This window comes from Rhinoderma darwinii, chromosome 3 (genome assembly GCF_050947455.1).
Source record: "Rhinoderma darwinii isolate aRhiDar2 chromosome 3, aRhiDar2.hap1, whole genome shotgun sequence".
Lineage (NCBI taxonomy): Eukaryota > Metazoa > Chordata > Amphibia > Anura > Rhinodermatidae > Rhinoderma > Rhinoderma darwinii.
The window spans coordinates 396379435-396391474 of NC_134689.1; the positions used below are offsets into that span (position 1 = coordinate 396379435).

The window sequence follows — 12040 nt, forward strand, 5'->3', positions numbered from 1 at the left end:
GGACGACCATACCATAAATTTACATCCAAAGTAATCCAACACGACAGGTTAAAAGCTTAATAGATTGTTAGTAATTGGTCGTGTATAATAAGAATGGATAATAGCAAAAATGATGTCCAATTTTTAATGCCAATAAGATGCGCACAAGCACGTCGTGGCTGCTGTGAGATTATATAACATACTCTATAAGGACGAGACATCCATTGCTTTGTTCCCCCTGGTAAAGTGCTGAGCTCATGTGTACAGCGCTGTGCGGCTCATTCACCACGGGATGACACAATGCCTTTCCTATGTGTCTGTGTCGGCTTCCTGTTGGTCCGCTGCCAGGCTGAACAATGCCCGTAGTACACTGATTATCAGAGGCCTGACGCAGCACATGCCACACTAACCAGCTATTTCTGCTTGTTTGTCAACCTTGGTTCTCATAATCAGTGGATTTCTACTTCCTTCCTCTGCGGCGATCGGCAGGCCACTCAGGGGGAGCTAAAAATATAATATATTCATATGAAGTGACCTAAAAATGATCTTTACTTCAAGTCTTATACTGTGCTGACAGGTTATACATTAACGGAGGGTGCGGTGAAGATACCTTGTGATGGGACATCTATATTCCCACATGTATAAAGTGTATATATTCAGTGGTTTTATCAGAGATCAACTGTAATCTGTGGGGGAACCACAAAGTAAGTGTTTAATTTCCCTGCAGTGCCACCACAGGTTAAATTATGTATTACACACACATTCACCCTCCAGAGTAAGAGGCCCTCTTTGTAGCCAATCTCCGCTTTGGCCTGAATAGAGGGCACCCTGTGTTAACTCCGAATTCCCTTATAGGATGTTAGACGATGGTTTTTCTAAGGTGGACAACCCCTTTAATCCACATATAGTTTAGTCTCTTTGTCAAGGCATTGTATGATTTATTTTGTACTGATCCTGAGTTACAGCCTTTTTTTTTTTATATACTCCATAGCTGCATTCAAAATTCACAGGCTTCAGAGCTAAAATCTCACAGCATTCCTTGCTTGTTCAATGTCTGCATTGAGCTTGTTCTGGTGATTTTTAATCTTTACACAAGGCAATGATAAGTAATCCTGCATTAGAGGAGCCCAGCTAAGCTGTTAGGGGTGTGTCTGTCAACAAGCTTGTTGACTGTTTCTAATAACAACCTGCATAATTTTTCATTCACAGCCGATATGAACATTAATGATATAGTAAAGATATTTAGGTTACATGGTACAGGTATTTTTGGGGGTTTTATGTAATATCTTTTATGTATTATAAATATCACTCCCATCAGGGCAGAACCCAGATTTTATAGTCTAATAACCCTGGCAGGCGCTTTCTCCTGTGCTCTATGTTGCCCCCTGTTGAGCGATGCAGTTTGTACGCTCCATACAGTCATGTCGTCGTTTTTCTCAGCCTGTCGTCTTGAGACAGCAGACCTGAATCTTGGGCGTGTTCACATGCGTGTGTTATGTTTGTAAAACTTGTCCTGTCATCAATCTCCAGTATGTGCTCTGGGATCAGTTGGTTGACACGGGGGGACCGGCGTGTGGAGCGTCAATAAACAGGGAGTTAGTCACTTCCCATAAACTGCCATGTATCCGTGTCCGGGGGCTGTCATGTGGAGTGTTTGAGCAGTGTTGTTAGGTGGAAAATGTCAACTCCAAGAGCGAGGTGGATTTTCTTGTCACCGTGTGACCGATCACCATGGACTCCGACATCAGGGACCGTAAATGGGAACTGAAAATGATTAGATATCGGGCGCAGATGATGTTTATCGCACATATCCCATTGGAGCCTAAAGAAAGGGGCAGCGACTTATGAAAGTGCAGTAGGGTTAAAGGACTCGCTGGTAATATCGGTGACACATTATGGCCCATATTTAGCAAGCCGTTTTTGACACTTTTGGGCGTAAACCGTGCATTAAAATGTCGCCAATCATGGCGCACTCCATCTGCGATTTTTCTCTGCAGATTTGAAAACTGCAAGAAAAATATGGCCGTGGTTTTTAGGGCGTAATCTCAAAGGCTTACACAGACTTATTGAGAGAGACAGAGAAGCGTTCAAATTTGTAACAAATCCTCTGCTTACTGTCAGTGAATGCAACTATTGGGCTTGTTTCTGGTCTGTTTTTGCACCAAATGATCGGTGATAATGTCCAAGGGCTGTCATTGTGGGGTTGCTATAAAAAGAAAAGTGATGTCCTTGACAATCTCACCATTTAATTCAAGACTTCTGCTCCGTTGTCAGGTGATCGTGAGCTCCAGCTGTCCTCCACGATACATATACATTGTTCATGGCCTGATACAGATCTGATCTTAACGTTACCTTTCTTTATACTTACTTACAGAGACTTCCTGCCCCGTGGATCTGGCATCGTCACACGTCGCCCACTCATCCTACAGCTCATATTTTCTAAAACAGGTTTGTGCTCCTTTTTATACTATAGAACACCTGTCACATGACCCGCCGCTCCCTGAATTGCCCACCCCTTGTGTCACGCGGGGCTCTGGGCAGCTGCGATATTTGGAGTTTTTGGCTTGGGTCCTCACACTGACCAGTGTCCCCTCCACATCACAGCCAGTAAGGTAACGGCTCTGCAGAGTACTCCAACAAACCGCTCATCTCCGCTTCCCAGACCCCTGTGATATGAATTGTGGCAGGTTGGGATTCTCTGGAGCCGCTCCTCGATGTTTAGGATATGGGAGAGGTTTAAAGACCTGCTATGAAATCCAGGATCCAGCACTGGACGGAGAAGGAAGGTGGTCACCCACCAGCTCTGTCATGTGTTGCTAAGCAACGACTCAAATGTAAAGCTGTGAGTGTTCATAGTGTGAACTGAATGACTGATAATGTAATTACTATGAGAAAGCCCTTAGTTTCCCTTTATGATGAGACTTGTAGTTCCATTACAACCAAAAAGCCACATAGTGGCCATGCCTTTTCTGGGGCAACATGACCGTGCGAGAATCCTAAACCTTCACCTCCTGTCTACTAGACAATTACAGGCACTTTCTACAGGTAGAACTAGTTTGACGGTTTTTTTTTTTTTGTGACTCCACCATAAATGTAGTAACAGATTAGACTCCGTATTGCTTTGATGACATGCGATGGCGTTACCTAATGGCTTTAGTGCTGTAAAGCCCTAGAGCTATTTGTCGCAGCAGTCACATGACTAGGTCATGTAACCACTGGTTGGCACATCGCAATCGATAGTTTTCATCCACGGCTGATCTGAAGCAATCGTTGACTGGTTACGCCACTCTCCATACTCTGCGCTTTTAACCCCTTAATTTATGATTTTGAGAATACCCCTTTATCACCTTTCCACAGGATAGGTGATCGTTTTCTGAAAATGGGGGTACCATTGAATATAGCGGTGGTCTAACATGCGCTGCCGCTCCATTTAAAGAGGCTCTGTCACCAGATTTTGCAACCCCTATCTGCTATTGCAGCAGATCGGCGCTGCAATGTAGATTACAGTAACGTTTTTATTTTTAAAAAACGAGCATTTTTGGCCAGGTTATGACAATTTTTGTAGTTATGCAAATGAGGCTTGCAAAAGTCCAAGTGGGCGTGTTTAAAAGTAAAAATCCAAGTGGGCGTGTATTATGTGCGTACATCGGGGCGTTTTTAATACTTTTACTAGCTGGGCGTTCTGATAAGTATCATCCACTTCTCTTCACAACGCCCAGCTTCTGCCAGATCACGCTGTGACGTCACTCACAGGTCCTGCATCGTGTCGGACGAGCGAGGACACATCGGTACCAGAGGCTACAGTTGATTCTGCAGCAGCATCGGCGTTTGCAGGTAAGTAGCTACATCGACTTACCTGCTAACGCCGATGCTGCTGCAGAATCATCTGTAGCCTCTGGTGCCGACATGATGCAGGACCTGTGAGTGACGTCACAGATCTGCACTGCCAGAAGCTGGGCATTCTGAAGAGAAGTGGATGATACTTATCAGAACGCCCAGCTAGTAAAAGTATTAAAAACGCTCCGATGTACGCACATAATACACGCCCACTTGGATTTTTACTTTTAAACACACCCACTTGGACTTTTGCAAGCCTCATTTGCATAAATACAAAAATGGTCATAACTTGGCCAAAAATGCTCGTTTTTAAAAAATAAAAACGTTACTGTAATCTACATTGCAGCGCCGATCTGCTGCAATAGCAGATAGGGGTTGCAAAATCTGGTGACAGAGCCTCTTTAAGGCTTATGTGACTGATGGAAACAGCAGAGTACAGTTCTCGGCTGTTTCCGTCATTCTCATCGACGGTGAACAGCATACTCAACCGCTGCACCATTCACGCTCCACCTCCATTCCTCCATTTTTTTTTTATTTTTTTTTTTTAATAAACAAACATTAATTTATTTCTAACTAATTTTAAATGGCTTTTATTTACTTTTTTTTTTTGTCCCGCAAGAGGACGATTACTCTTATGTTTTTTTCCGTGAAATGCACTGGAATGTTCTTTAAAACCCATCAGCCATGGGAATTGCTATCACTGGGGCTGATTATCAGGGGGCAAAAGGAGTTCCCTCCTTTGTGATGCTGTAATCACTATTGGTCGCAGCATCACGGCCCGGGATCAGTGTCTTCAGTATCCGGTTGTTGCAGCGGATTGGCGGCTGTCAATCACAGCCACCCCCAGCGGGTGATCATGCGGATACCACTGTGGTGCTCTTACGATCACAGTGCCGTACATTGAGGGCGGGAAGGGGTTAAGGAGTTCAGGGCATGCTGGGAGATGTTGTAAACTAGTCGTCACTCTATTGATCTTAAAGAGGCTCTGTCACCACATTATAAGTGGCCTATATTGTACATGTGATCGGCGCTGTAATGTTTTTTTATTTAGAAAAACGATCATTTTTGACGGAGTTATGACCTATATTAGCTTTATGCTAATGAGTTTCTCAATGGAGAACTGGGCGTGTTTTACTATATGATCAATTGGGCGTTGTACAGAGGAGTGTATGACAGTGACCAATCAGCGTCATACACTTCTCTACATTCATTTACACTGCACATAGCGATATAGATATATCACAATGTGCAGCCACATAAACACACTAACGTTACTGCAGTGTCCTGACCGTGAATATACATTACCTCCAGCCAGGACGTGATGTCTATTCAGACTCCTGACCACTTCTCTGCACGTCTCTGTGATTTACAGCACAGCACAGCGAGATCTCGCTGTAAATGACAGCTTACAGCGTAATCTCACGAGACTACGCCTGCTATGCTGTAACTCACAGAGAAGTGTAGAGAAGTGTCAGGATTCTGAATACCCATCACGTCCTGGCTGGTAGTGACGTCTATTCATTGTCAGGACACAGCAGTAATGTTTATGTGGCTGCACATAACGATATAACTATATCGCTATCTGCAGAGTAAATGAATGGAGAGAAGTGTATGACGCTGGTCACTGATTGGAATGGAAGATTTTGCAAATACCCTCTCATTTAAATGATATAGAGTGGGTGATGAGAACCACAAGGGTGTATACCACCAGTATTGTACAGATAATGATTCGGGAAAGGGAAAAGAGGGATAAGGATTGTTGTTCAGTTGAAAAAAATTTTTTTGAAAGCATTTTTCTTTTTGAAAATAAAATAAACTTTATTAATGAACTTTGCTCAGTTGAAAAAAAAATGTTTGAAAATTGTTTTATTTTTGAAAATAAAATAATAATAAACTTTATTAATGAATTTTTTCAAAGCTCCTTAATAAAGTTTTCTTTTCAAAAATAAAAAATGTTGTAAATTTTTTTTCCAACTGAACCACAATCCTTATCCCTCTTTTTTCCCTTTCCCGAATCATTATTGGTCACTGATTGGTCAGCGTCATACACTTCTCTCCACAACGCCCACTTGGCCAAAAAGTAAAACACGCCCAGTTGTCCATTGAGAAAGTCATTAGCATAAATCTAAAATAGGTCATAACTCCGTCAAAAATGATAGTTTTTTAAATAAAAACCACTGATGTAATCTACATTACAGCGCCGATCACATCATGTACAAGATCGGCCACTTATAATGTGGTGACAGTCTCTTTAAATAGGTCTAATTTTACAATGCCGTGAATCTCCACAAACCCGAGGTAAACTTTCGAACCAAAATATCACCCGTATACTTAGTACGGTTCCATTGTTTGCCACCTCTCTGCTCACCTGTCAGTGTCACTGCCGTTGCGTTGTCATACCGCTATCACAACTCAGCAGCTCGGGGTGTGATTTGGTGACACGGATCTTATGACTCGAGATCTTTACAAGATGGATGTGATGACCGGCACCGCCCGGGTGCATGCTTATTTACTGTGCCGTTCTATTATGTGGTGGGCACAACCTGGCAGGGTGAAGGTTGATGTTTTGTATTGTGGTGTCATGTTAGACCGGCCTGGGGCTGGGCTCTGGAGCTGTGTACACAATGACCCACTAGGTAAACACACCAGACCTGCTCTTGGGAACACTTCTTTATCACTATGAGACATTACGCAGCAGTAAAAACTATGGGTGGACGGCATTACAGGGCCAAGGCGAAATGTGACGTACGCCTCCTCGTGGACTTCATCCGTCTCCTCCAATGCAGAAGTAAATGGTGGAGTGCAGCGGTCAGGTGGTTAATGCAAATACGGATATTCCATATTTGCATTAACCATGTGAGTGCTGCATTCATTTTTACATTATGCAGTAGTCGTCATCAGGATGCCTAATTTGTGAGTACCGCCGCCATATCTCCTGCGCTATGACAGAGTATGCTGCATCCTACTATAGCGCCTGTTACAGGGCATCTCAACGTTTCAGTCCTATTAAAATCAATGGTACGTTCCAATCTGCAAATATCATTTTATATATTGAGGGTTTGGTTGCAGGATAATGGAGGAGCCCGGGTGGAATGTGAATCCACCTAGTCTATTAGGGACCGCAGCGCTGTGAAATATATTTATTATGGGAGAGTTTGAAAGATCTCATAATCTATCAGATCAGCACTAGAGAAGACCTGTATCCCACCACTGCCCTGCAAATTCATCATCTGAGTATAGGTTGCTGTCTATGGCAGCCTGTATTTTGCCTATGGAAGGACAGGTACAGGCTGTTGTCTGTCTACCACTGGCTAAAAGAGGTTTATATTAGAAAGTTTTAGAACCTTTCATTTATATTACTCTATTTTGATTCCTCGCCGTTTTCAATACACTTACTTGCTGTCAGTGAAGGAGAAACCTTGTTTTATTCAGAGGCCGCTAAGAAGTGAAGACAATTCTAACCAGTCTAGACAATGCTCTGTGAGCTCAACAGCCAGGACTCGAGTCTGATACATTGTAGCAAACTATCGAGAGATTTGTGCAGCTGATGTATTTGGCTCACACAACAGGGTGACAATGCTCTGTGAGCTAAATAAAGCAGCAGAAGCTGCACAAATCTGCTAGTTTGCTACAATGTATCAGTCTGGAGTACAGGATGTTTATCTCACAGAGCATTGCCTGGACTGATACAATTGTCTTCAGTTCTCAGATGAGAGCTGGACTAGCTATGTACAGGGGCATGACTAGAGTGTTCAGGGACCCATGCCACACTTTTGCATGGACCCCCAAATCAGACCCCAGATCAGACTTAAGAAACGAAAGACCCTTCGTCACCGCCCCTGGCTTTTACTGTTGGCTTGTCCGTTCGTTCCGGATCCGCACAGAATCCCACGTCCGGCCCCGGCACACAAGGTCTGTGCCGCAGTTCATAGAAAGTCCCGACGCCGGGCTGCGCCAGGACATTGTATGCGATGCAGCGCGCAACGTTCGGCATCAGGGCCTTCTATGCACGGCATCACTGGACCTGATATGGATCCGGGTGGTGCCCCCCGGTCTTTAATCTCTTCCGCCTCCACAGGGCAGGAGAGCAGAGCAGCCTTTGCATCCTGAATCCTCCTCCGCTCCAGTGTCTCCGAGTACTAGAGTGGAGGAGACAGGGGAGAAGCAATCTGGACGCACAGGAGGGAAAGCATACAAAAAGTAAGGGTACAGTCATTATGTGGTGAGGGTGGCTTGTGGACTCCCTTGGCTTCCTCTGAATGTAAACAAGAGTGTTCTCATTCACTGACGGCAAACAAATCTCTTGTAATTGACAAGGAATTGGAAAAATGAGTATATTAGCAGGTTGTAGAATTTTTAATTCGTAGAGGGATTAATATTTATCTAAAACTGGAAAACTCTGATAGCGCTTCTCTGCTCTATAAGGGCGCCATTACTCAGTGGAACAATTTGGCCATGATTTTGTTGCGACAGGGAGACGCAAATAGAAGGGAGGAGCTATGTCACATGGAGTGTGCTCCTCCCACCACAGGGTGACCGACAGGGGGAGGAGCTATATGATGTGAATTCTAACCCTCCCACCACAGGGTTACACACGGGGAGGAGCTATATGATGTGAATTCTAACCCTCCCACCACAGGGTTACACACGGGGAGGAGCTATATGATGTGAATTCTAACCCTCCCACCACAGGGTGACACGGGGTGGAGCTATATGATGTGAATTCTAACCCTCCCACCCTAAGGTGATTTCGAGAGATGGGAGCTATCTAATATGGTGTCTGCCCCTTCCACTACAGGATGATGGACAGAGGGAGGAGCTATGTGAGATAAAGATGATCATTGGTCAGGGATGTTATATCGCAGAGTGTGGCTTCTGTGAGCAGCATTTTATTATGTAGTGTTGCGGTTTGTGATCTCTACTTTACATTTTCTACAGAATATGCTGAATTCCTGCACTGCAAATCCAAGAAATTCACAGACTTCGATGAGGTTCGTCAGGAGATCGAAGCAGAAACCGAAAGAGTAACTGGATCAAACAAAGGCATCTCACCTGTCCCCATCAATCTGCGGGTGTATTCTCCTCATGGTGAGTACAGGATCTGAGGGGCCAAATACTGCACGTTATCAGGGTGTTCATTACAACTTCCCACATGATATTTCTCAACCCAGCACAGGCCTTTATTCTTGTACATTGAAGTATTATAGTAGTTATATTCTTGTACATAGGAGCAGTATTATAGTAGTTATATTCTTGTACATAGGAGCAGTATTATAGTAGTTATATTCTTGTACATAGGAGCAGTATTATAGTAGTTATATTCTTGTATATAGGAGCAGTATTATAGTAGTTATATTCTTGTACATAGGGGGCAGTATTATAGTAGTTATATTCTTGTATATAGGGGTAGTATTATATTAGTTATATTCTTGTACATGGGGGGCAGTATTATAGTAGTTATATTTTTGTATATAGAAGCTGTATTATAGTGGTTATATTCCTGTACATAGGGGGCAGTATTAGAGTAGTTATATTCTTGTATATAGGGGCAGTATTATAGTAGGTCTATTCTTGTATATAGGGGCAGTATTATAGTAGTTATAGTCTTGTATATAGGGGGCAGTATTATAGTAGTTATATTGTTGTATATAGCAGGCAGTATTATAGTAGTTATAGTCTTGTATATGGGAGCAGTAATATAGTAGTTATATTCTTGTGTATATAGGGGCAGTATTCTAGTAGTTATATTCTTGTACATAGGGGCAGTATTATAGTAGTTATATTCTTGTATATAGAAGCAGTATTATAGTAGTTATATTCTTGTATAAAGGGGTAGTATTAGAGTAGTTATATTCTTGTATATAGGGGGCAGTATTATAGTAGTTATATTCTTGTATATAGGAGGCAGTATTATAGTAGTTATATTCTTGTATATAGGGGTGGTATTATAGTAGTTATATTCTTGTACATAGGGGTGGTATTATAGTAGTTATATTCTTCTACATAGGGGTGGTATTCTAGTAGTTATATTCTTGTACATGGGGCAGGATTAGAGTAGTTATATTCTTGTATATAGGGGGCAGTATTATAGTAGTTATATTCTTGTACATAGTAGAGGTATTATAGTAGTTATATTCTTGTATGTAGGAGCAGTATTATAGTAGTTATATTCCTGTATATAGGGAGCAGTATTATAGTAGTTATATTCTTGTATATAGGGGCAGTATTATAGTAGTTATATTCTTGTATATAGGGAGCAGTATTATAGTAGTTATATTCTTGTACATAGGGGCAGTATTATATTCTTGTACATAGGAGCAGTATTATAGTAGTTATATTCTTGTATATAGAAGCAGTATTATAGTAGTTCTTGTATAAAGGGGTAGTATTCTAGTAGTTATATTCTTGTATATAGGGGTGGTATTATAGTAGTTATATTCTTGTACATAGGGGTGGTATTCTAGTAGTTATATTCTTGTACATGGGGCAGGATATTATAGTCGTTATATTCTTGTATATAGGGGGCAGTATTATAGTAGTTATATTCTTGTACATAGGGGGCAGTATTATAGTAGTTATATTCTTGTACAGAGGGGGCAGTATTATAGTAGTTATAATCTTGTACATAGTGGGCAGTATTATAGTAGTTATATTCTTGTATATAGGAGCAGTATTATAGTAGTTATATTCTTGTATATAGGAGTAGTATTACAGTAGTTATATTCTTGTATATAGGGAGCAGTATTATAGTAGTTATATTCTTGTATATAGGGGCAGTATTATAGTAGTTATATTCTTGTACATAGGGGGCAGTATTATAGTAGTTATATTCTTGTACATAGGGGGCAGTATTATAGTAGTTATATTCTTGTACATAGGGGGCAGTATTATAGTAGTTATATTCTTGTATATAGGGGTAGTATTATAGTAGTTATATTCTTGTATATAGGGGCAGTATTATAGTAGTTATATTCTTGTATATAGGAGTAGTATTATAGTGGTTATATTCTTGTACATAGGAGGCAGTATTATAGTAGTTATATTCTTGTACATAGGGGGCAGTATTATAGTAGTTATATTCTTGTACATAGGGGCAGTATTATAGTAGTTATATTCTTGTATATAGGGGGCAGTATTCTAGTAGTTATATTCTTGTATATAGGGGGCAGTATTATAGTAGTTATATTCTTGTATATAGGAGCAGTATTATAGTAGATATATTCTTGTATATAGGGGGCAGTATTCTAGTAGTTATATTCTTGTACATAGGGGGCAGTATTCTAGTAGTTATATTGTACATAGGGGCAGTATTATAGTAGTTATATTCTTGTATATAGGGGTAGTATTATAGTAGTTATATTCTTGTATATAGGGGCAGTATTATAGTAGTTACTACTCCTATATACAAGAATATAACTACTATAATACTGCCCCTATATACAAGAATATAACTACTATAATACTACCCCTATATACAAGAATATAACTACTATAATACTGCCCCTATGTACAATATAACTACTAGAATACTGCCCCCTATGTACAAGAATATAACTACTAGAATACTGCCCCCTATGTACAAGAATATAACTACTATAATACTGCCTCCTATGTACAAGAATATAACCACTATAATACTACTCCTATATACAAGAATATATTATAGTGGTTATATTCTTGTACATAGGAGGCAGTATTATAGTAGTTATATTCTTGTACATAGGGGGCAGTATTATAGTAGTTATATTCTTGTACATAGGGGCAGTATTATAGTAGTTATATTCTTGTATATAGGGGGCAGTATTCTAGTAGTTATATTCTTGTATATAGGGGGCAGTATTATAGTAGTTATATTCTTGTATATAGGAGCAGTATTATAGTAGTTATATTCCTGTATATAGGGGACAGTATTATAGTAGTTATATTCTTGTATATAGGAGGCAGTATTATAGTAGTTATATTCTTGTATATAGGAGCAGTATTATATTAGTTATATTCTTGTACATAGGAGGCAGTATTATAGTAGTTATATTCTTGTATATAGGGGCAGTATTATAGTAGTTATATTCTTGTATATAGGAGCAGTATTATAGTCGTTATATTCTTGTATATAGGGGGCAGTATATTCTTGTACATAGGAGTAGTATTATAGTAGTTATATTCTTGTACATAGGGGTCAGTATGATAGTAGTTTTAGTACAGTGCTCTTCTAGAAGCCTCATCT

General features: G+C 40.6%; 1 protein-coding gene across 3 annotated transcripts in view; it reads left to right on the forward strand.

The window, feature by feature from the left end:
* Window positions 1–12040, forward strand: part of DNM2 (dynamin 2) — a 104803-nt gene that overhangs the window by 15468 nt on the left and 77295 nt on the right. For all 3 annotated transcript variants that reach the window (XM_075859000.1, XM_075858998.1, XM_075858999.1), the window contains exons 2-3: window positions 2354–2427; window positions 8755–8904. In XM_075859000.1, coding sequence (XP_075715115.1) covers window positions 2354–2427; window positions 8755–8904 — 224 coding nt within the window. The remainder of the gene's footprint in view (window positions 1–2353; window positions 2428–8754; window positions 8905–12040) is intronic.